Source organism: Halictus rubicundus, chromosome 15 (assembly GCF_050948215.1).
Source record: "Halictus rubicundus isolate RS-2024b chromosome 15, iyHalRubi1_principal, whole genome shotgun sequence".
NCBI classification, from domain to species: domain Eukaryota; kingdom Metazoa; phylum Arthropoda; class Insecta; order Hymenoptera; family Halictidae; genus Halictus; species Halictus rubicundus.
This window is the reverse complement of record NC_135163.1, coordinates 7,207,718-7,231,437: the sequence shown is the minus strand read 5'-3', so window position 1 is coordinate 7,231,437 and position 23,720 is coordinate 7,207,718. Positions and strand designations below refer to the sequence as shown.

General features: G+C 39.2%; 4 protein-coding genes and 1 long non-coding RNA gene across 13 annotated transcripts in view; 2 read left to right on the top strand and 3 right to left on the bottom strand.

Annotated features, from left to right (window-relative positions):
• Pnut (septin 7-like protein pnut) overlaps window positions 1–14,156 on the top strand; it is a 60,778-nt gene extending 46,622 nt beyond the window's left edge. For 3 of the 9 annotated variants that reach the window (XM_076800865.1, XM_076800866.1, XM_076800867.1), the window contains 4 exons: window positions 553–594; window positions 1,428–1,563; window positions 1,867–2,030; window positions 3,824–5,680. In XM_076800865.1, coding sequence (XP_076656980.1) covers window positions 553–594; window positions 1,428–1,563; window positions 1,867–2,030; window positions 3,824–3,983 — 502 coding nt within the window. In that variant the 3' untranslated portion in view covers window positions 3,984–5,680. Of the gene's footprint in view, window positions 1–552; window positions 595–1,427; window positions 1,564–1,866; window positions 2,031–2,222; window positions 2,398–3,823; window positions 5,681–8,219 lie in introns of those variants that run through there. The other 6 variants (XR_013083455.1, XM_076800869.1, XM_076800870.1 and 3 more) reach the window with 6 other exon arrangements.
• On the bottom strand, window positions 6,046–6,687 carry LOC143361518 (uncharacterized). The gene is made up of 2 exons (XR_013083473.1): window positions 6,465–6,687; window positions 6,046–6,389 (listed from the first exon to the last, which is right to left on the bottom strand). It is a non-coding gene; the product is annotated as an uncharacterized LOC143361518 (long non-coding RNA).
• Window positions 14,157–16,502: 2,346 nt separating the features above from the next.
• Window positions 16,503–19,123, top strand: Hmgs (hydroxymethylglutaryl-CoA synthase). The gene is made up of 2 exons (XM_076800889.1): window positions 16,503–16,812; window positions 17,231–19,123. The coding sequence occupies exon 2, from the start codon at window positions 17,309–17,311 to the stop codon at window positions 18,662–18,664; it is 1,356 nt and encodes a 451-aa protein (XP_076657004.1). The 5' UTR covers window positions 16,503–16,812; window positions 17,231–17,308; the 3' UTR covers window positions 18,665–19,123.
• A 351-nt stretch (window positions 19,124–19,474) lies between these two features.
• On the bottom strand, window positions 19,475–21,351 carry Rab19 (RAS oncogene family member Rab19). Its single transcript, XM_076800897.1, has 5 exons — window positions 20,889–21,351; window positions 20,506–20,590; window positions 20,328–20,426; window positions 20,082–20,239; window positions 19,475–20,015 (listed from the first exon to the last, which is right to left on the bottom strand). Exons 1-5 carry the CDS (start codon window positions 21,348–21,350, stop codon window positions 19,908–19,910), a joined length of 912 nt encoding a protein of 303 aa, XP_076657012.1. The 5' UTR covers window position 21,351; the 3' UTR covers window positions 19,475–19,907.
• Window positions 21,352–22,215: 864 nt separating this feature from the next.
• On the bottom strand, window positions 22,216–23,651 carry P32 (complement C1q binding protein P32). The gene is made up of 5 exons (XM_076800441.1): window positions 23,428–23,651; window positions 23,151–23,301; window positions 22,875–23,077; window positions 22,708–22,796; window positions 22,216–22,466 (listed from the first exon to the last, which is right to left on the bottom strand). Exons 1-5 carry the CDS (start codon window positions 23,639–23,641, stop codon window positions 22,317–22,319), a joined length of 807 nt encoding a protein of 268 aa, XP_076656556.1. The 5' UTR covers window positions 23,642–23,651; the 3' UTR covers window positions 22,216–22,316.
• Window positions 23,652–23,720: the final 69 nt, after the last annotated feature.

The window sequence follows — 23,720 nt, the reverse complement described above, 5'->3', positions numbered from 1 at the left end:
TTGCAAAACAGCTACCTACATAGCATAATTGTAATTGGATAGTAATCGTGATTGGCAGGCCCACAGTAATTGGGTCCGTTACCCTAGCCGTTCTGCAGGTTCACCGAAAACGAAACCGACTTCGGAGATACCGTCCAGTTTATTTTTGAAATTGAAAGTGCGCGTTCAGGTCAGCGAGTACAGGTCGATCAATATGATACAGAACAGTACAAATATACGGTGAATATAACACTACGATCCTGTAATAGGTCGATCACATCAGTTTTACTTTTCGTTTTTAGCGCAAAACGATTGACAAAATGCTTGTAGCGTTTTTTTGATTTTTTACTGTGAAGAATTTCGAAAAGCTTGTGCATGCAAACTATTAAGAGAACATTGTATACAGACCGAGTAAGATATGAGATTGTTGAATAATAATAATAATTAGCGGTCTGGTTTAAGGCGCGCGTTCATAGAAAATAAGCTAGAGAGGAAAGTGCTCCTGAAAAAACACATATTTCCAACGGTGTGCATCCTCTACTTGAATTTTAATGCTGGTTTCTTATTGGTTAGTTTGTGCCCCCCAGGAGTGATGAACAGTTTCATGACAGTGTGGTAAGTCTTTCAATAAGGCCAGGGTATCGTGTAATATAGTTTTGTGTGCACAAGCCTTGTCCAGTTTCCATTTACTGCGTACTATATACATATAGTGTCTATATAGGTGTATTTAGTTGAACGGGGGTTCACTCCATCAACTAATTGATTGATTAATTGATTAGCTATACCGGTGTTGTGTGCATTCCGTTCAGGATAGAATAGACTTGCAGTGGCAGTGAACCCTCGAAAGTCGAGCATTTAGTTTCTGTAAGTAGATTGCATTAGACAATATTTTTCATAAAACTTTGTCATTTTCGGTTCAACAACATCATGTTGCTACCTATAGTTAGCGTCGTTAGGTATACGATACCGAATCTGCTTGCTTTCTAGAACAGACTTTTCTCGGGTACCATGTGGCCCAATTTTAACGATACTTCGGTGTAGTATGAAACTCGAAAAAATATTTTCTGATGAAAAACAGATTTTTCTGAATCGGTTTGTGTGTATATAACAAATTAAAATTTGCAGTCTCCTGATCACACTTTGGGGGTGGAAATCACCCTCAAGAAGGATATTGTACATTTCAAGTTCATTCTCGCCCCCCAAGTGAAAGTGGCGACTGAAAAAAATATTTGTATACTTTTTCCAATTTTATATTACACTACTTAGCGCCTTCGATGAGTACTCACACCCATTCAACAAATAAAACTCTTTTTGCCCCCTTCCCGTGTAGATAGATTTCAAAGAACACACACACACACACACACACATACACAAACCAGAAAGATAGATAATTTGTTTCTTTGAGGTACAGTCACCTCGAATTCAAGTTACTCTCGTCTATTTTATAGGAACCCGTTGGCACAATTGGAGGAGGAGAAGAGGGAGCACGAGAACAAAATGAAGAAGATGGAGATTGACATGGAGCAAGTGTTCGAGATGAAAGTTAGAGAGAAGAAGCAGAAGCTCAAGGACTCTGAAGCAGATGTATGTATCCGGTGATCATTGCAACTAACGTATCAACGTCAACTTTTCATACAAGTTGAAATCTAAAAGAAAATTTCTCTTGAGCATGGCCAATTAGTTCAGAGACCAAATTCAGAAACAAATAATATTTCTCTCTTAAAAAGACGATCATTTTTTAAATATTAGACCATACGATTTGGTTCTTTTCTTTTTTGAAGATTAGTTCTAGGCCCTAGTTTTCCTGGCTTCAATCATTTCAGCCTTTGTTGAGGTAACTATTGGAGTTACAGGGTCGTTAACTAAGGAAGAAAAATGTTTTTCCAGTTGCAAAGAAGGCACGAGCAGATGAGACGCTCCCTGGAGCAGCAGGTCCGCGAGCTGGATGAGAAGAGGCGAGCATTCGAGGCTGAGAAGTTATCATGGGAGCAACAGACCGGTCAGAGTATCGAGGAGCTTCGCAGACGCAGCCTGGAGGCCAATTCGAAAGAGTGAGTATTGTCCGTGACCGGCACAGGTCCGCTTTATAGTTGTTCATACTACGATGTCCGTCACGTTGCCCATTCTTCTATCGGTGTGAAACGGTATTTGAGAATAGAAACCAGCCGCTTCCTGCACGAATGGAAAGGTATTTCCCGAAAGAACCAACGTAGTACATTTATACATTGTTTATATATTTATAGGTAAATGGACAAACCGCTTCGATCGAGCTGTGTATAACAAACAGATCAATTTTTACACGGGTTAAAAGTATTGTCGAGTCGCTTGAGTTTTTGCTTCGAGAGATTTCTATAATCCGCAATAATTAACGTGTGCAATAAAAGCATTCGCAATTGAAAAAAGCTTTGCAAACGGTAACACAGTATATATATATATATCGTAATTCGATTCGCTGCTATACTAATCAGCTGGACAGAATTCAAAGTATAACCAGAGTTCCGTAGACGTTGATCCATTGCATACAGCTTGTGCTCTGATTGCAGGAAACAACTAATAATCATTAATGAGCATGTTTAGCATAACCGTCTTTCAGAACTTCGTTAAAGTCAATTTAGTAAATGTTATCCATTAACGTTATCTCTCATTCGGTGGTAATTAGAGTGGTCGAGTCTGTGAACGCGGATCGAACATTGTTTTCCTATATTGAACATCGTTTTTCTACATTGAACATTATTTTTTTAGATTGTTTGTCGTGTCTGTTCGATATTTGCACCATTTTAAGAGAAACCAGTGCGGGACAGGTCCAGAAATCTTGTGTCACCTGTCTGGAGCTATCGGGTTAGAAAAATTAGCGCTTGTGGCGCCATCTGCGAGAAACAACGGCGAAACTGTGAACTAAATTCCAGAATTTAGAATTTTGCAATTCTCGTTGCAACCGTATGACCGTTGTACCTGATATAACTAATTTTGTTTGAGTTTTTTTGTTAGTTTTAGGACCGCGTAGATTAGGATATCTTTCGAGACACGTGACACAAGAACACCCGCGACTCCCGTGATCTGTCCTCCATTTTATTTACGGGGAAGATTAAGTCAACACAGGGTGTCTTGATAAATGTGGATACAACGAGGAGAGAAGAATCTTTTATGTGAACATTGTTGTTGGACCGTTGCAATACAGTCACGTTGTTGTATTTTGCAATTCTTTTCCGGTTGTACCACAGTTAAGAAGACACGCTTGTCCTTCGCTTTTTTAAAAGTTGGCACTGAATGTCGCGTGCGATGTAACACGTACGTTGATGATGTGCACAGTGTTTTCTCGACGAGAGCCGTTTCAACATCACTACTCAACAATGAGTAAAGAAGTCATTCGAACTGTTATGAATTATCTTGTGGAGACCGAGACGAAAGGAAAATTGCCAACTAACTGTTCAATCACTGTACTAACAATTCGCTTTAGCGACCGCAGGGAGCGTTGAATCTGTTCGTCGTGCTTTTTGTTGGCCACTAGTGATCGTCTGTGGGTAATTTCATAACGCAAAAGCAAATATTGTCAACTGTACGTTGTGTTGTAAATTTTATTTCGTACTGTACATATTGGATGGTTCTTTGTACTGTAAATTTAGTGTTGTGCGTTGGGCGTTAACGAAACAAAAGAAGGGGGCGCCAATGACTCGAAAGATGTAAAAATTTGTAAATAAACGGGCGTTTTCGCTGGGAAATGAACCTCTGTCGAGAGAACGCTGTGCGTAGACGAAGGAAAGCTTTTCAAGGTACGAATGTAAATGTCATGCTTGCGCTTGTTTGTTTGTTGTGTGTATACCATATCGGGGTGTCCCTAATTTAGGACGGGATCAGTGTCTTCCGAGGGATCTGGCGGTGGCGGGGGTACATTGAGGGGTTCCCGAGGGATAGGAAGTCTCCTACGCCGTCACACCAGTTTCAAATCACCTCAAGACAGCCCTACACAGATACAGCTTGTCATACAGCATCCCGAGCATCCTTAGTAGATCGTAGAGAGTCTGTCTACATTTACTTACAAAAAACAGAATGTGCTGTAAACGCCGCTATATCGAAGGACTGGAAAAAAAAAAAGAAAAAGAACCAAACCAAAAAAAAAAACAGCAAAACATTAACAACCAAAAAAAAAAAACCAATCCGAGCAACCTCGATCTCGATACTTGCAGAAAACACGTTCGACGCGTGGGGCTTGCTTTACGGTCACCGACACGATGAACACCAACACGATGCGTGCAACGGTTTGCGTACACTTGAACAAACGCGGAACGTGTTCGACTCCATCGCTACGTTTAAGGGGCTCAGCAAAGTATAGTACTTCGACCATTTTACCGGGGGCGAGGGGGGACGATATTGAATTCGATCGAGAAAATTAATATACACAACTTGAACTGTGTACTTTTGTCTATAAATTCTGTACATTCAATTGAAACATTGATAGTATTGAAGACTGTGGCAGCGAATTATGTGAGACGTATTTCCCAAGACTGTTTTCTACAGTGATTTTCGATGAAAATTGTTTATTTGTTGACGTGATCGAGGAAAGTTAGTTTTCGTAGTAGTTCGTTTAAGAAATATTTTCTTTTATTAATTGTAGCTTTAAGTGTGCAAAAGTCATGGAAAAAAAACAGTACTTTCCAGTGGAGTTAACAATTACAAAAGAATATGTTAGGTTGTTGCGTACGAAATGTCCGATTTGTAACGTTACAAACAACTCTTTTCTAAATGAACCTTGTTGATCGAGATGAGCACCATTATAATCAACAGATTCTGTCAAGTTTCTTGATTGTGTTGCGGTGGGAATTGAATTTTCTTTTTGTTCCACACTAAGATTTTTTTTCATTCGTTAGAACATTTTCAAGCTTTTTCTAGGAATAGTGCGTTCATTTACCGTCATACAATCGCATTGATTAACGTTGAGCCTTAAAACGGTATACTGGGTGTCCCAAAAACGTTGCACTTCCTCGAGAGGAGTGATTCCGGAGGTCGTTTGAACTTTTTCCTTTCAAACCTGAAGACTGTAATGGTGTTTCTAGGTCAAAAGGGTTCGTCACATCTGCATTCCAAAGTCGGGCATTTCGTGTCCACCGAGCCAATGATTTCAGATTTGATTTAAGTAACAAAAGTAGACACTTCTCATTTTCTTTCGTGGAGAGGCTCCATCGAACGTCTCATTGAACACTGTCGAACGTACACCCTCGTTCGGGGGTGATAAGTGCAGCTATTTTACCGACGAACGTCGAATCGTTCAAGAACTGAACGGCAGACGGGAGATCTTTTTGCAGCGACTAATATAATCTGATATAGTTGACAAGATTTTTATGTACGAAACGAGCCGGAAGGAGGATCAATAGACTTTGTGCTTTTTGCGTGAGAAGCTGAACCTTTAGATAGATACAAAACAAAACAAAAAAAAAAATCTGGAACAAGTTTCATATCGAAGAGGAGAGAACGAAAAAGAGAGAAAAACAGAGAAAAGAGAAGGGAATTTCGATAGTATACTTACGTTAGCCCTGTATAGACATATAATTAGAGGGGGCGTATTTTTGGCACAAAAGTTTGATAAACTTTATGTAAGAGACGCGGACGACCGTTTGTACTCCTATGAATGTCACTGTTTTTTATATTCACTGCAACTATTTTGCGTTTACGCTCGTTAACGAATGAAAGAAAAAAAAACACATAACCGTCTCTGTATCGAGCCCGAGTAACACTTAACAAGAGAAAACACGTTTATAGGAGAGAGTGAGAGAGAGAGAGAGAGAGAGAGAGAGAGAGAGAGAGAGAGAGAGAGAAAGAGAGAGTGAGAGCTAATTATGTAAACTCTGAGCTAGCTGTCTACAACATTTTCGTTTTCCATATATATATATATAGATATATATATATGTCATATATATATATATATATATATATATATATATATATATATATATATTAACGTCTTTTTTTTCTCGCCGTTTTTTGATCGTATACATTCCAAGTGTTCTGCTCGCATGCGTCAACGTGCGTGATGACTATACCCATGACTCGCATATGCAATTTTTGCACAGACAGACAGCTTGGCAAAGGGTGGCGAAAAAGGAGAAAAAAAGAAAAAACAATACCACAGCCGACTAGAAAACACACCGACCGACGGTGAACGAATGCTCGCGAGAACGACTTTTTTTTTTTATTATACATTGTTAATTGACAAAAACATTGAATCTTTTTTCGCAAATAAACGTAATGCTTTCCTAAAACATTTTACTAACCATTTTCGTCCTCATTTTTAGCCTATCTGCAATGCTCACTACCGTGATCCACGTACCCACAATGTCGGGGACGCGTTGTCGTGCCGTTGATCTCTCGACCTGTTCATTGTTCAACAACGAGGACCAGTTACATTCGTCGCTGCACTTTATTTTTCATCGCAATGTTAATCTATATATTGTGTGTATGTGTGTGTAAGGGGTGTTAACGGTTCATTGCACTTAACTGTACCTCATTCATGAAAGAAAACGACTACATTATTGTGTTCATGTTTGTTGCAGAAGAATCTTCGTTGGATCGATTGTTCTCGTTGTTGACTGTACAGGGTGTTTTGCTGACATGTGCCACCCATTTCAACGGTGCGGACTATAGTCGTAGAAACAACGAAAAAGTGACCTTGTTCCGGAGTTATAGCCATCTTTTTTTGTACACTTGATGATTGCGTACCGTTCACAGTATGAATGCAAATTTGCTTCTCGATATTTTAAAGATTTCATTACCTTTTCTTCAGAATTGCTGTGTTTACAAAGGTCATCGAACATTGTATTTTGTATCTGTATTCTTGTTTGAAGAGTGGACGAAGGTGCAAAATTGTTGCAACGCAAAAATGGCCGTATCTGCGAAACAAGGTCCGACAAGAGCTCAAAAATGGGCATCACATATTTAGAAAACACCCTCTATAAGTCTCTATGATAGAAGAATCGTCTAACGAAAAGGAATTAATGGTCGAATTAATGATAGAGAAAGAAAGAGGGCAACGACTCTCCGACATTTTCTAACGTTGCATCCTTTGTACCCCTGCGTTTAACATGATTAATCACCGAATGGTACGATAATTCTGTGCGTCATTTCTGTTCGAGAAACGCCTCGTTCGTTATGTAAAACTGTTTCGGTTTCGAAGTGCGCCGCATCGCTTCAATAATTCATCGACCCCTGTAGACTGCGGAACTTTATGCAAATGCAGAGTTTTATCGAAAGAATCCCACGATACAAAAATCATGCAATATTCTATTTTTAATGGAAGTAACAAACATGCCAGAAATCTACATTGAATTATTCTAAAAATTTGTATGCATTGCATAAGTCTAGAAACTATCGGTCACCGTACGTCATCCTCAAGGCCAATATTATTTCTGAGCACAACAATTTTCACTCGGAACTATTTCAACTTGAAAATCAAACATTTATTCCGCTCTAGAATGTCCCATTCAATTTTTTCTTTTTATTTTACGGATACAAAATGTGTAGCAATTTATTGAATACGAACAAATTTAATAACGCGAAAAATATTTCTAATAACGATATAACTAAGGGTTAACATCTCAATTTTAGTGAAAATTTTTACTATTGCTGTAGATTACGCCGAAGAAAAAATATGATTTTGCATAAGGTTCAGCGGTCTAGCAATTAACAAACAAGCGAGACAGGAGCATGCGGCTTCGATGCTGGAGTCGGCCATGGAATCGTACATATCTGGAAGCATGATTTTGTTGGCATGACTAGATCTATATATCTCGCCCTCTTGATTGTTGTTTAACACGATCGTGGACCGGAGTGCACAATTCCACCCATGTTTTCCTGGAACGTAGCTTTATCGACGCGATAAGGCACGCGAAACGACCTCGCTTCCCATATGCAATGCATAATGATGCGATTCCAGTCGTTCGCCATTTTAGAACCGATCCGAGCACCCGAGTGCGTTCAATGTTGAATTTTACATTCAATCGGGACTGTCGTTTTTTGCAATTGAAACGACCGAGGTAATATAGTGTGTGAACAGGAAAGCATCAGTATTCTATGTTAGAGAAAGAGAAAGAGAGAAAGAAAGAAAGAAAGAAAGAAAGGTGTGCAACAAAATATGGCAGCTAAAAATATAGATAAAACTGCGACTAATTACGTTAACACTGTAAGTGACGCTGCCATCCGATCCCTCGGCAGTCAGTGTCCCGTTCTACATGCAGTTTCATTTTTTCCAGGGCCGTCGACGGCAAGGACAAGAAGAACAAGAAGAAAGGACTCTTCTAAATCCGACTGCGGAGAGGCGACGTGAACAGATCCCTTCTCCTCGTGTAATCGACCGGGGCCGATCGTGCACGAAGAGACGCAATCGTCCACCCTAAAATAAGTTAATGATTCGTCGACCGTCCTGCGAACTGCACCGCAATCTAATCGCGTTCGATTTCTCCACCATATAGTCGAGAGAAAGAAAAATTCAAATGCGAGCCGAACGATCTAGCGCTGGAGGAGGTCTTGATTTTTTTCCTGGACAGATCTTTCAACGAAAAATCATTATGAACGTCGTGCACTCTATACTTTCATCTATGTTCTCCGTAAATTTTAGTTACGTATTCGTAAAATTACAGACCTGGCAGTGTTTCATAAATATGCATCTACAGTAAAAAGTAGGCAATTTTATTGAAAATCCCTGCACGAAGTTGCAGCCGGTGCTGCACCAATTTCTGAGATCGCATTTAGGTGTCTATTGCGAGTCATAATTTTTCTAGAATTTTTTCAAATGTTCAGGATGTGCGAAGGCATCGTCATCGAATCAATAACGTTCTGGGAAATTGATTTCCGTTTTGCTCGTCTACGAGACCTCTGAAAATCGTCGAGTGTAGTTCAGACGGCCTGTTGACGAATAGAATGAATATGTGTTGCGTAAAAACACACACACACACAAACACACATACACACAGTCGACGCATATACTGTGTATATCGCTCCCACGTTTGTACCGCTTCCTCGTTTCCCTAAGCATAACGCGTTTATGCTTTCAGGAGTGAGATATGAAAGAGTGTTTCTTCTATCGTGTTCGCCTGTGCTTCTTCGCGCTTCCTACTATTACTATTCAACAAATCACACTAGCATAATTCGAACTATGATATTGTACAAAATGTAGACATAACTTCAACGGACGTGGTTTTGTTTAGCAAAGGGTGGTCAACGATCGTTTTCAACAACCCATCTTTACATTTTATTAGATAGAAAGGTAGTCCGCTGATCGGACTAGAATGTTATTAAAAATGCGAACACTTTCGATTAGTTAAAAATTACTGGACCGTGGACTTTTGAAATCGGTAACAAAAGTGGATAAAAATTTAAAACAGCGAGCAGAAAAGTTTTATTCAATATAAAACCCTCGAAAAATTGCTAAGTTTTGATGGGACAGCGTTGATCGCTCTTGTGCAATCGTGTGTACCACGCATAATCAGAGTGATCCAGGTGGGCATGAGTTCGTGTACACCGGGTAATCTCTCCGTAATGGTCCGTACACTCGAGAGGGGGGGGGGGGGAAACGTGCGATACATCGTCGACCTAAATGTAGGCGTGCAAAAGTCTCTGTGTCTAGGTATAGGATAAACGAATCGCATCGATGTTTAAATATCATTTCGTATCGTTTAAGATAATAGAGCGACCGTAAACGTAATACTTGTCCTAAGGAACAACAAATTGTACAAAGAAATCTTTCGCCACTGATCGCTAATCTTCCCCAGCTCGGTATGCATTTTTTAACGATCACGATGGACTCGTTATCGAGCTTGGGCGATATCGAAATCATCCCGATTACTATCGCCGGCAAAGAGTATTCAAAATTCAAATCCACAAACAAAAATGACTCCTCTCATTCCACGTGGAAAATGTTTTCTATAATAGTGGTTAATAAACTGTGGAACTGCATGCGGTTATACAGGTTGCCCAAACGACCTCAAGAACCACATTTTCGGAACACCCCGTATAATCAATAAATTGTAAAACGAAAATTTTCATTCAGTTTTGTACTGTTTTATCTTTTTGCAATTTATGGGTACTGCTCATTAAGAAAGTTTTAACTTCAGTTTCTTCGAGTTTCCTCAATGGAGAACTGTGTTCCGCAGTTTAGTAATAAAAATCGAAAGAAATCATTGTCCTCGTGTAGATAACGCATCTTCGAGTAATTACAAAATATAGAATAATTATCGTCGATGATCTACAGTGATTAAAAGTCAATTTTGATCGATCTTTTGCCAAAGATAGTATGACAGAGATGGAATATCGCTCGCGATCAAACCTACCCGCCATTTTCTTTTCGTTCAACGTCGTTTCGCGACGGAGGGTTGAATGTGATTATCAAAAAAAAAAAATGCAGTGGCCATATATATATATACATATGAATATATATTTATGTATAAATCAATCGAAGAGACCTTAAGGATAAGCTCGATTCGTGTAAATTTAAGTTGTATCGATAGCAAGGAAAAAGCAAAATCGTTAAGACGCAATTGTATAAATAAATCGTAAGTGTGATTCTTCGTCTAGGTTCAGGACGGCTCTCTGTCAAACGGTTTTGGTTTCGTTCTCACTGTCGCGAACGACGCGATTATCAATTATCGTTTGATAACGGTGACATCCGACCGTTGAAATAACAATCGAATGATACGCGACTGTTCGTCTCGTTAACCGGCACCGACTTTTGTACCATCGAGAACGGTATATAAACATTCGGAGACAAATATGTTCGATATCGACTTATCTCGAAGCGAATGCACACCTACAAGTCCCAAAGTCTTGTTTATCCAAAAGAAAAACAGTTGCCGATCATGTCAAACGATCGGACTGTATTTAAGCAAGATTGCGAAGATCTAAAATCTACAATCAATGTCTTTCGAAATTATTTTTAACTTGTACGGACGTATAGTACGTTTGTCGTTCGTCTAACGTAATGCAAAACATTTGCAGTAGTAATTAAAAATAATAACGAAAGAACGATACATTTATTGATGAGAGGTATAGGTGTTGCGGTCAGTCTGAGGTAATTATATCCGAAGATAGAAATAAGGAGGGAATTAATTCGGACCGGTTGACGAGTTAGGGAGCTGTCCTGAACCCGTTCGCGTATACGTGTCGGTATTCGCGGCAAGAATGGGCAAATGAACGGTACAGATTTTCTGTAATTTTTCGAAACAATGCATTTGAATATTTTCGCTGGCAGTCCCCCTCGGCCAACGCGTTTCGAGTCTAGTTTGCCCACTCTTGGTTCCGTGCTCTAAGCTAATTGAATTACTCGTGTGCCAAGACGGAAACGGAGAAGCATTTTCTAAAGCTAGTACGTGAGACCATTCAGTTAATTGTAAAGTAAGATCCGCACGCGGTTCTCCATGCAACTCTCGGGCCCCCGAAATCCCTTTCGGGGGGTGGGGATGCGAGTCCCACGTGTTACATTCCTATTTTGTACGCGTTTTTCTAGTTAAATCTCGTGTCAGCTGGACAAGCGATTTTTTGCAAAACGAACGTTTCACGATCGAACGATCTTTCGGGTTACTCTGCACTGATAATGTTAAGCTCGATTCGTCGAAGTCCAAGGCTTTTCAGGAAGCTGCCATATACAGGGTAGCCTGCCCGTCACGCACACCTGCGGACTTCACTGTACATTGATTGCCTACAAAATTGCAAACTTCATGAGAGAACATCGAACGTGTTACCAGCAATTCTTTCAATTAACCCTCCGTCGTATACCACGCCCGAGTCATTCGTGACCCGTCGCGGTAGCGATGGAGGTAACGTCCGGGTCAAAAATGACTCCGGCACAGATCTCGCAAGAGTCTGTGGGTTAATTAGCGATTAGGGAGTCGTGCAGGTGTGCGTGGCAAGTGGACCACGCTATATATATTATTCGTCCAGACATGCGACAAACGCACACAGATCGCCGTGACACACGTCTCTCATACTTCATGTAGAAATTTCGTTTCCCGGAAGCGGTCGTCCACGCGAAGCTTTTTTTACTTGAAACGGCAATTAGATCCGCACGCGCGTCTAAAACAAAAGAGAGAGAGGGAGAGGTGGCTTCTCTCGAAGGATAACAATTTCGAGCCCTTTCACAGGTTTGTCCTCTAAATCTAACTGGACGCATCGATGGCTGTTGTTTAGAAAGCACCTCTATCGTCGAGGAGTATTACCGAAACTGTATTATACACGCGACGTTCGTTCTTTCGAATTTAGACCCGGGGGCGTAATCTTGTTTGGAAATAATCGAAGGGTGATGATCAATCGAACAAACAAACGTATACAACACCAAGGTACTTATTAAATTTGTAAGATACGAGAAACATTTCTTTTATTCTTCTGGGATCGTGACCCAGTCTCGGCGAGATACATATTTCTATCGAGTTTTTGTTCCGCTGTGAAAGGATTGAAGGTTGTCTGCCACTTCGCCGACCATTCACCGATCGCAGGATTTCTGGTCCGGGCTTAGCAATCAATCTTCGCGGCAAGACTTTCGATGATTTTAATTAAGATTCGACAGTCAACGTGTCGAGGAACACAGAGACAAACGAGGAGATTGCGTGGTAGAGTACTCGAGTCCTACTTTGGTTCAAGGTGTCGCTGCAGGTAACGGTATAGTGAGCCTATTGTAGTCGTAAGTGGGATCACAAGAACCTGTAGCATCTGAACAAATTTTTTAACGCTTCAAAATGAGAGATGCTTTTCTCGCCGGACATTCAGTTGAGTACACAACGGGCCCATCGACTCACTGTACCTGTATCCTCGGGTATGCATCGGCTCTTGTACCCCGATGCAGAGGAAGCCATTGATATTAACACCGGAAGTACCGAGCAGTGAAAGTTAACAAGCATTTTCAGAAGCGATCGCAGCGCATTTTGTTGGGACCTCGGTTTTTGGGGTCCCACCTTCCCAGATAAATTCCCGCATTCTGATTCATTTAAGCTTTGAGTTGCTCCGGTAGTTCCAGCGATAATATGCAGGTTATTATAGGCGACCTAACACCATTTCGACGAGACGACGAAGGCTATAGTGCTTATTCGATCGTTGAAACAGTGTCGTAACACTTTGACGCCGGCTCCCGCGCAGATCTTACCGTTCTTTTACAATATACGTCGATTTTTGCCAGAACAAACGTTTATTTCGTCGTGCAAGCAAAGTCATGCCCACGTGACAGCGGCCGTCAAAGTGATGAAACTCGTCAGTGGTCCCGACGCGCACGCTGAAAGGGTTGCATACACCTAGGCGCGTTAGAAATAGGACCGAGACCTAGAAAATTATATTTCTTATTTGCTATTGAAGAATACCTAGTTGTTTCTGTACGCTTCATTCAATAAAAATATTGGGTACATTCACATTGGTGCTAAAAAATTCAAATTGACTATTTAAACATCTCGAGGTTCGTACAGTTCGACGAGCAAGACGAATTTCAAAGAATTCGAACGTTATTTACGACTGTGATTTATGTGAATATATTTTTAGATGAAATTGTTTTGTTTTGTTTTTTTTTTTTTAACACCTGAGTGTATGCAACCCGTTACGAAACGATGCTCTTCGAATACGTTTCGGTGTTCCATCACGATCAATATAGCTATTAAGATTCCGGGGATCGACGAAACGTAACTGTATCGATTATTGTATGTTGTACTTTACTCAGTGACGCTAACGACATTTCTATAGGATAATCGTCAGGATCACATTGAACAGAACGGCATTCACGATCATCGATCGCACGTGTCATACCGGGAGAAAAGTATTCGAACGCCGCGGATTATGTGGTTTCCCCATAAACGCCATCCTGTAACCCTGTCACCTACACATTCGAATTTCGTTCGTCGAACTTTACGCGAAGGTATAGGTGATACCCCGAATACTTTTTCTCTGCCGAAATTGTGCGCGTGCGTGCATCACGGAAAATTCAAACGAAAAAGTAGATAAAAGACAAAAAAAGAAAGAAGAACAAACTATATTTTGCCGTGCCAGACGAAAACGAAGCTGCCGCCGCTACTTGTAGAACACATTGTAATAATATTATTAATAATAATAATAATAATAATAACAACAACAACAACAACATTAATAATAATCATGAGATCACGATTAGTATATTATTATACTTTAGGATTATGTATTCAGTAAATTATATATAAAACGATCACCAGTGTTTTTGAACCCAAGAAACGACGCCGCTATCTTGCTTGAAAAAAATATTATTTCCTTTCCTTAGCGTGACCTCGAACAATAAGCGTGGATTGTGGTAGGTAAAAACAAAAGGCAGTTGAATAATCATGCATAAATTTGTTTCGCATGCCGTTTTTACTATAATTCTTTTCTTTTATATTTGCGACCTCTCCTGGTCTACTCTGTAAAAGCGAGGCGCGTAATTTGATTTGTACAATGTCGCACACTTTCGGTATTTACAAAAATTCCGAACAGCGAGACGCAATTTTCCGCTCGAAGGATCGAACTTTGACACGGATGCACTCGCGATATGAGAGTTTGACATCAGCCGATTCAGATGCAAAGCAAAGTATGTAAAACATTATTTTTTACGTTTTGAACTTCTGCTGAATTATTTATGCCCAATGCTAATCCTGAGATATATATATTTCCATCCGATTCGATACCGCGCTCGTAACTGCGATATCGACAGCAATTATCATGTATATAGTATATAATTATCATTTTTCTCTTGTCATCTGAAATCATTATTTTCAAACGTAATCGCCATTACATATTTCGTATTTTCAGCGGATGTTGCCAAACAAGTCAAACGACCTGTTTGATATTATTTATTTCACAATTGGAACATGCTTTCCCGCAGAATTCTTAAACGAATCCATTTATTCCTCTTGCAATCAAAAATCTCTCAAAATAGTAATGCTCCTATTTTTAAAAATACATCGCAAAACATTTTTAATGCTCGATGTACCCTGGTGTCAATGTTGTACGCTTAACCCAGTTGAGTCGTTACGAAAAATTATGTAGATCCGTGTAATGAATTACGCAGAGCGCATAGTCCTGTGTTTTTAATGTTACAGTGCAAAAAGGAGAGAAGAAAAGGAAAAAGAGTAGTGTGACGCAAGCGTGCGGAGGACCAGCGTTAAAAGTGAAATTTTCTCGTGGCTCTAACGATTAATTCCATCAGTGGCATCCGGATGGCACACGCAGCACTTCGCTTCCATCCAAGGTGGTACCGTTCGCTTTCACGAAAATTCATTCCATTACTATGCTTGCTTATTTTCATTAGTACCGTTACGTGTTACGTCAAACGCGCACCCGTGGTCCGACTTGTACACACAAATCTATAATTATTTCTCACGAGGAACCCCCGATGAAAAACGGCACGTTCGTCGCCTCGGTCAGATTTCTCCCAGGACGCCCGTCGTCTAAAGGCATTTTTACGGGCTCTCAAGTATGTGGACATTTCCAATTTGACCGAACCAGTCAAATCATTATATCTTTTCTCGTAACCATTATGTCGCCCATTCCATACATTCACTTGATATGAACAGTAACTTATTTTATTAACACTTGATTTACGGTACCCGTCAAAACGACGGATTCCAATATTTTTAATTTACGATTACTGAGATTGTAAAGATTCAACCATGAGCAATTATTTAACAAATTTTAATGTTAAATAATTATGTGTTAAATAACTATCGGGAAACATATAATTATTTTGCATTATTCTAAACATACGGGCGGATTTCATTTAAGAACGGAAATAAATGTCTATTTCACTCCAATTTGTTGCAAATTGGGTAGAAAATGTTTATTTTGCATAAAGATCCACAGTCTAATCTTAGAGATCAATTTATATATTTTGTACATATACAGGGTGTCGCAAAAATGTTGTACTTCCTTGAAAGGGGTGATTCCTGAGGTGATTCGAAGTAACTTTTTCCTTTGCGAAAATGTCCACCGCGGCTTTATTAACGAAAATTATTAACGAAAAACACGGACCAATCGGAACGCGGCTGTAGGGGACAGATTCCGGCTCGGCCAATGGCAAAGCTACGCTCAGCGAGACCTGTAGCCACGACTTCAACTTAGTTAACCTTCAACTCATTCATTTTTCAAAATAGAACTTCTCGGTGTATGAAGTAGCACCGGCAAGAACGTTCAAGAGGGCAGATACTAGCGTAAATGAAGTAAAACGTAGCTTCAAATCATTTAATTTTACAAATGTATTGCAATGCGGACAAATTACAAACATCGCGTACATATACATTTTATAAAAGGCGGACCGAATAGGACATTCGATTTAGCCTTGTGTTGTTTACTAAAATTATATCTGATTGCATGTATAATTATTTCAGCGGTCCGGCTTGTTATGAAATCTTTATTCCGAGGTCTGGAATAGTATTTGAATTCGTTATGAGCGATATAGGATGACGTATGATTTTTTTCCACCTAGATCGGGCATTTGGCCCGTTGTGTGCCGCGCCGGCGCCGAACGTGTCGAAAAGGCACCGTACACGGACAGAGCAGAGTTACGGGTGTTTGTAACGCGGTGGAAGGAAGCAAAGTTGAAGGCAATGGTACCTCAGAGTGGGGGCCGTTGGTTTGTGCCACCGCCACGACCCACGATTATAGCATCACTGCCTCGGAAGGCTGATTTAGTCGGACAGGTCCGACGAGCGGGAAAGGAAGAGCAGAGGATCTTGAAAGCACGCGGTAGGAAGCGAATCGGTGACCGTAATTTTCACCTGTCGAGTTTCACTTCTAACCTGAATTCACCGCCGGGCTAGGTTCTAGTAGTGGCCCGTCCGCTGCCCCCGAAGCACACATTTTCCTGACTGAAAGGTACGAACCCGACGAAAGCAGAATTAATTCCGATCAAACTATTCGACGATAGACCGTCCGTTCTGTTCGGTGTTGTTACCGTTATCAATTGCCACCAGTAGAAGATTGCATAAACCCGGCAGAAATTTTCGACTGCTTTATTCGATCAACCGGTGTCACGTGTATCGTTCTCCAAACACGTTCCTGCGTATTGTCACGAATAAACTGCGAATCTTTCTGTAAAATAAGAAAAGGTTTTGATCGATTGCACGACGCAGGAGCGAAATAAAAATTTTTCTTTTAATTATATCATTAAGCTGTTACCCACCAATACATGCCATTAAATCTTTTTAACGTGTTCACTGCTTTAAATTGTACGTATCCATTTTTGTCATGAACGCATCGAATCTGCAGTCTAGTGATGAATATATGTTTTTAGCAACTGCACGAGAGGAATATCGCGCAGGACAATCGACAGGGATTACACGTAGAAGAAAATCAGAAAAAGCAAGGCATCATGTGGCCGAAAGATGTTGGTATCAAGGCAATGGAAGTGTACTTCCCTGCTCAGTACGTCGAGCAAACGGAGCTGGAGCAGTTCAATGGAGTGGCTGCTGGAAAGTACACCATTGGACTGGGCCAGTCCAAGATGGGCTTCTGCAACGATCGTGAGGATATTAATTCATTGTGTTTGACCGTGGTGCACCGGTTAATGGATAGGTATGGCATAAAACCAAAGGATGTCGGCAGATTAGAGGTTGGAACAGAAACGATAATAGACAAAAGCAAGTCGGTAAAGTCTGTCCTTATGCAGTTATTTCAACCACATGGCAACGCAGACATAGAAGGAGTAGACTCCACGAACGCCTGTTACGGTGGTACCGCTGCCCTATTCAATGCTGTATCTTGGGTAGAGAGCAGCGCGTGGGACGGCAGGATAGCTCTAGTCGTCGCAGCCGACAATGCCGTGTACGCTCCTGGACCTGCTAGACCGACTGGCGGTGCCGGAGCCATTGCAATGGTGGTCGGTCCAGATGCTCCATTAGTAATCGATCGTGGGATAAGATCGTCTTACATGGAACACACGTACGATTTCTATAAACCCGATCTGAATTCGGAGTATCCTATTGTGGATGGACAATTGTCGATTAAATGCTACCTCAATGCTGTCGATAAGTGTTATCAAACTTATCGTGACAAGGTGAAGAACAAGTACAAAGAGAATATAAGTTTAGATAGCTTTGATGCAGTTTTGTTTCACTCACCGTATGGTAAACTGGTACAGAAATCGTTTGCCAGATTAGCTTACAATGATTTCTTGAATATGCCTAAGGACAAAGTGGCTGAACAATATCCAGACTTAGTCAAATTCCATGACATGAAGCTCGAGGACACTTATTCGAATAAGGACATCGAAAAAGCGTTTACAACTATAAGCAAAGCAGCTTTCAATCAAAAAACACAGCCAACGTTGCTTGTATCGAATCAAGTAGGGAATATGTACACTCCTTCCATATATTGCGGATTAGCTTCTTTACTTATTAGTAGACCTGTAGAGAAGCTGGCAGGATCTAAAGTTGGATTGTTTTCTTACGGTTCGGGTCTATGTTCCACTATGTATTCGATAACGATAACAAAAGACACTGGGTCCAAGTTAGCACAACTTGTTTCGTCGCTCTCGTACGTAAAGACCCAGCTGGCCGCTCGGAAAAAAGTTTCTCCCACAGATTACACAAAGGTACTCGAGTGGAGAGAACAAAATTGCCATAGTGCACCGTTCAGTCCTAAGAGCAGCACTTCTAATATGTTCCCGGGAACATATTACCTCGAACAAGTAGACGAAAAATACAGAAGGACTTACAAGAGGGTATGAGACTTTTGATAGTTTTGAATGCTTAGCTAACTGTTAGATAATTTACTTAACATGGTAACAAAGGAATCGTTTGGGGCCTCCAACATCACTTGAGAGAAAAAAGAAGATTCTATATGGTGCATAACAATGTTTCTCTATGCAATCTAAGAACGTTTACTGTTAAATCAATATTTTCTTAGTGCCAAGATATACTAGGATTATGTATTGATGCGAGCACTAAGTTAATATGACCATATGTTTAACTTTTAAATTATTTTATAGATACAAAAGTTACTAAATAAATTATTTTTAATATACATGTAAAGAAGATACAACTATACAAGAGAATATAAAGAGTACAGACTGTACGAATGTTATTCTTACAACAAGAATTTGTTTTATACATTTGTTTGTTATGTACATTTTTCAATCTATTTATTATGTATATTTTATATTTTTAGTAAAAAGGAAATATCGAAATCAGTGTGCTTTATTATTATGGAAACATTACACAAATAAAAACATGTATCATACTAATGTAAACTAAAAAAGAGAAAAGTACTTTGTATAACAAAAAATCCCTAGCAATGTATTGTTCTTACAATACCCTTGTTTATTGTATCACGGTGCTACAAAAACTACCTTAAAGAACGTGCTTCAGAGGCGAAATATTTTTAAATTGTAGAAATGTTATAATTAAATAAATGTATATACTGTACTATATACACAGATATCGAAACACGATAAAACTGTCAAAACAAACATAATAAGCTAATTGAGTATGTCAATCAAATATTTAGGAAAATATCAAATAATCGCTATTATTCATTCCATCTTCTGAAGTTTTATTGCAATAAAATCAGTAATATAAATGACATTAAAACATTGTACAATAGTGAAATATTCACCTAAAAAAATATATTAATATATTAATGTTTATTTAGAGATTCGTTATATACACGTATATATGTATATAAAATCTATGAGTTCATATTTACAAATGTTTTTAATATTCCATCTAAAATCTGTGACATAACTGTAACTACGCAGCAATAATTTATGAGTATAACTTGTCATGTAATCAGGCAGCAAATGATCTATAGATTTCAACGATATATTACCCTCCCTTGTACTTTCATAAAAAGTTAATGTTGAGTATCACATCTTTTTGGAACTTTTACAAAAATATTGTAGTTCTTTCCCTTATTATGTACAAATTTGAACTTCAAAATTATGTATCAGTTATTTGTTAGAGAGCCATTATTTAAAATATCTTGTAGGAGCAACCAGAACAAGAAGACAATTTCCTTCCTGAACCAAGTCTAACAACTTCATCTTCCTTAGTACTTATTTGTCGATTCTCGTGTCTTCTCTAAAAACAGTTGAACGTATATTGTACATTTTGTTTAAACTTATATTTGAAGAATTGTTAACTCACTTTAAGCTCGGATGCCAAGTAGAAGAATACGAAATCTATATTTGTGTTTTCTTTGGCTGATGTTTCCACTACTTGTAAAACTTCAGGAAGATACTGACGTAGAGCTTCTGCCTCTTCTTTCTCAACCTCTCGTAAATGTTCTAAATCGCATCTATTACCTGAAGTATTATATACATACATATGTAAATATATACATACAGCATACTCAAATATTTGAATTCGATGTAAAATGCAAAATTGTCTTACCCACTAACACTAACAATACATGGGACGAAGTGTACCTTCGTACTTCCTCAACCCAATGTTGTAAACTTAAGAAAGTCGATCTTTTCGTAATGTCATAAACTAAAATATACAGGTGTTATTAATTAAATCGTTCGACTAAATAAGATTTCCATGAATTATTAAATCAGTTGTTACATACCTACAATAACACCATTGGCCGATCTGTAGTAACTCTGACGTATCGTACGAAATCTCTCTTGACCCGCTGTGTCCCATATTTGCAACTATAATGTTGACGAAACAACTCTGAATTATTCATCAAAACAATCGGGATAATGATACCCTCTTGTTATGAGTATGTTAATAATATAGATCGTCATAGTTGGTCGATTGTGACAAGCGTTCTGTGCAAGGCTCTTTACAACAGGTAAAACGTGTTTCTAACGCAAATTATATGCTCTCGTTTCTTCTGTTTGCGGGATAAAAGCGTGATTTTTTTTTAGGTTGCTGTTAGATTAAATCTTGTTAGTATTGACGACATCCCATAACACCTGATCGCGAGCATAGATCGAGTAAGCTTACCTTGACTTTCTTGTCATCGATCAGCACGGTTTTCATGGAAAAGTCTACGCCGATCGTGCTTCCGTGTGTTTCGTTGAACGTTCCGAATCGAAATCTTTGCACGAAACATGTTTTCCCTGTACCACAGTCACCGATTAGAACGATCTTGAACAGGTAGTCGAAACTCTCGTCATTCGTGGTTATCAAATTATCCGGATCGCGATTCGACATTTCGTTCTGAATTGTCGACACAGTTCGCGGAATCGACGACGCTCTCCCAAACGTCCGCGCATTCAGGCTTACTGTGCAGAGCTGGAAAGTTTGCGTGCAGAAAGCATGCGTGTCTGAATGGTGAATCGGGTACACGCAGTACAGTCCTAGACGAAAAGGTAGAGCCAGAGAGGAAATGAGAGTGCTCACGCTCGGGATTTTAGTGTTCCCACTTTTCTGCACCATCTTTTTAGTCTGGAACAGAACCTGCATCATCTTTCTAGCCTGAAACAGAACCTCCATCAACTTTTTGGCTTGGACCAGAACCTGCATCATCTTTTTAGTCTGTATTAGTAGCTGCATCATCTTTTAGGCTGTATCAGAGCCTACATAGAAGAGCCTCTTTTAACGTAGAAGTAGTATCCACTCTGGCATTATTTGGAATCCGCTGCTAATGATGCAGGTTCTGGTCCAGGCTAAACATTAGACTAGGGGGCAGCACTATACCGGGGATACTAAAATCCCGGGCGTGAGAATTCTCATTTCCTCTCTGGTAGAGCAAACCTCGAAGACGATTACTATTCGCTAACATGCACAGTGCGGCACTTAAAATGGGCATTATTAATTGATACTTTATCATATTCCTTGTGCCTGTACCAAAAGTCAGCTTAAAACTTTTATACAATAATCAGAGCAAAACTATTAGATTACGTTACTGGGGGTGAGTTTTGGGTTCACGATTGAAATTGTTATTGCTGTTGAAGGGGTAATAAAAAAAATCCTTAGACATGTGTCAATACACTTAGTTCTACTTTCAAATAGTATGAAGAATTACGTGTTTTTAGAATTTCATTCGATTTTCCAACAAACTTTTTACCTCTATTTCATGATTTAGGCAACCGCCTTCTCATTAAACATCTTAAACCGTAACGACGATAATCATTTAGATAGGACAGTTTTAAATACTATTTTTGGATCTATTTAGGAATTCAACGTTATGTAACGATGAGGTTATGTAAATGGACAAATTGTTGTATTCATTGATCGCTTAAATAAAACTGCGGGAACATTGTAATTTGTTAACTAATTTTATTTGAAATAACGCTAGAATAATTGAATGCAATGGAACTTGTACATGAACGTCGCACATACATTTATTATAAAGAAAATCTTAAACAAGTATATATTCTATCGCTGAACAATTAAAATTACAATGGAAATTTCGGTGACTGAGGTTGTTTATTTTCCGGACGTGAACTTTGAAAGACCTTCTAATAAACTAACGTACGCCGTATGTTCGTAGTTCGTACTGAGCTCGATCAATTTCTCTGCGAATTCGTTTGAAATACCCTTCTCTTCTAGGTAGTTCATCAACAAATCGTACAGATACTAAAAACATAAATATTATGTGAATAAGTATAAAACTAATATGTATTTCAATCGAAACATGTATTAAGAGCCAAGATTAATTTATTTGTTACATTCTCTAACTTTGATTTTCTCGAGCATGATAAAAATCAGAAAAAAAAGAGAATGCGTTACTTTTCCAAAGATTAATATTCAAAATGGTTATCGGATGCTCCATTTTGTACTCAACTCTTTGGAGTAAAGCAAATAGAGTTCAGCTTACCCCGTCAATAATTTCGCCAGCTACTGCGTACACTTTGTCACTGTGCTCGCCTTCGTACAGAGTGATTTCATCTATGCCAAAGACATCATCTGAAACCAAATAATTCTGTAAAAATTATTTACAACTAGAGATCTTGTGCAGTATAAATACGATCCAATTACGCTTACTGTAATTATCATTAGCACCAGATGCACCAGGCTCACTGTTGAACGAGCATGTGAACCCAAGAGTCTGACTTCCTCTCTTTATATCTACTGTGAAGTTGGGTTTACTTTTCATTTCACCAATGTCTGGGTTATTGCTATTCATGTCGAGTTCTGGTTCTGCTTCAGAGTCCACAGTGTGATTTATGTTGAATGAGATGTTAATCCTGAAATATAAATTATTTTACTGAAGTTGAGGATATACTTTGTCTAACATCCATTTAATTGAATTTTTCTTACGTCTCATTGTCCTGTTTCTTTTCCAGATTAACATCCGCACCGTTGAGGGACACTTTGAAACCATCAAATTCGGTGGGAATAGTTTTCAACTTTTGCGCCTTCTTCTCTGCTACGATCTCTTCTGCCAAGAATTCTACCAGTTCCTTTTCAGCTAAAAGATCAAATATACTTTTATATATATATATATCCCTACACTGAGCGAGCGAATCGATCAAATCTATTTTATTATTGTAAGCAACAATTAACAATACTAAAACGCACAAAAGCATGAGTATACCTTTGGTGTGCGCACTTCTGCAATTACAACAATTGCAAAGAATATGTCGATGTTTTAACATGTTTTGCGAGGCGAAAGCCGTGAGCTCGGTTTGTCGCGAGGATATTTTCCATAACGTCCGCAATTGATTTTTCGCGATTCCTGTACTGGTGGTCGATGATAGGAGATTCCTGATTGCCGTTGATCGCAACGTGTTTCTGATGATACTGTTCATTTTAGTTGCCTCGTTGAGAAAAATAGTCACCACGAGTTAGCCGGTAATGGTTACAAAATGGCTTCGCAACAGAGATCAG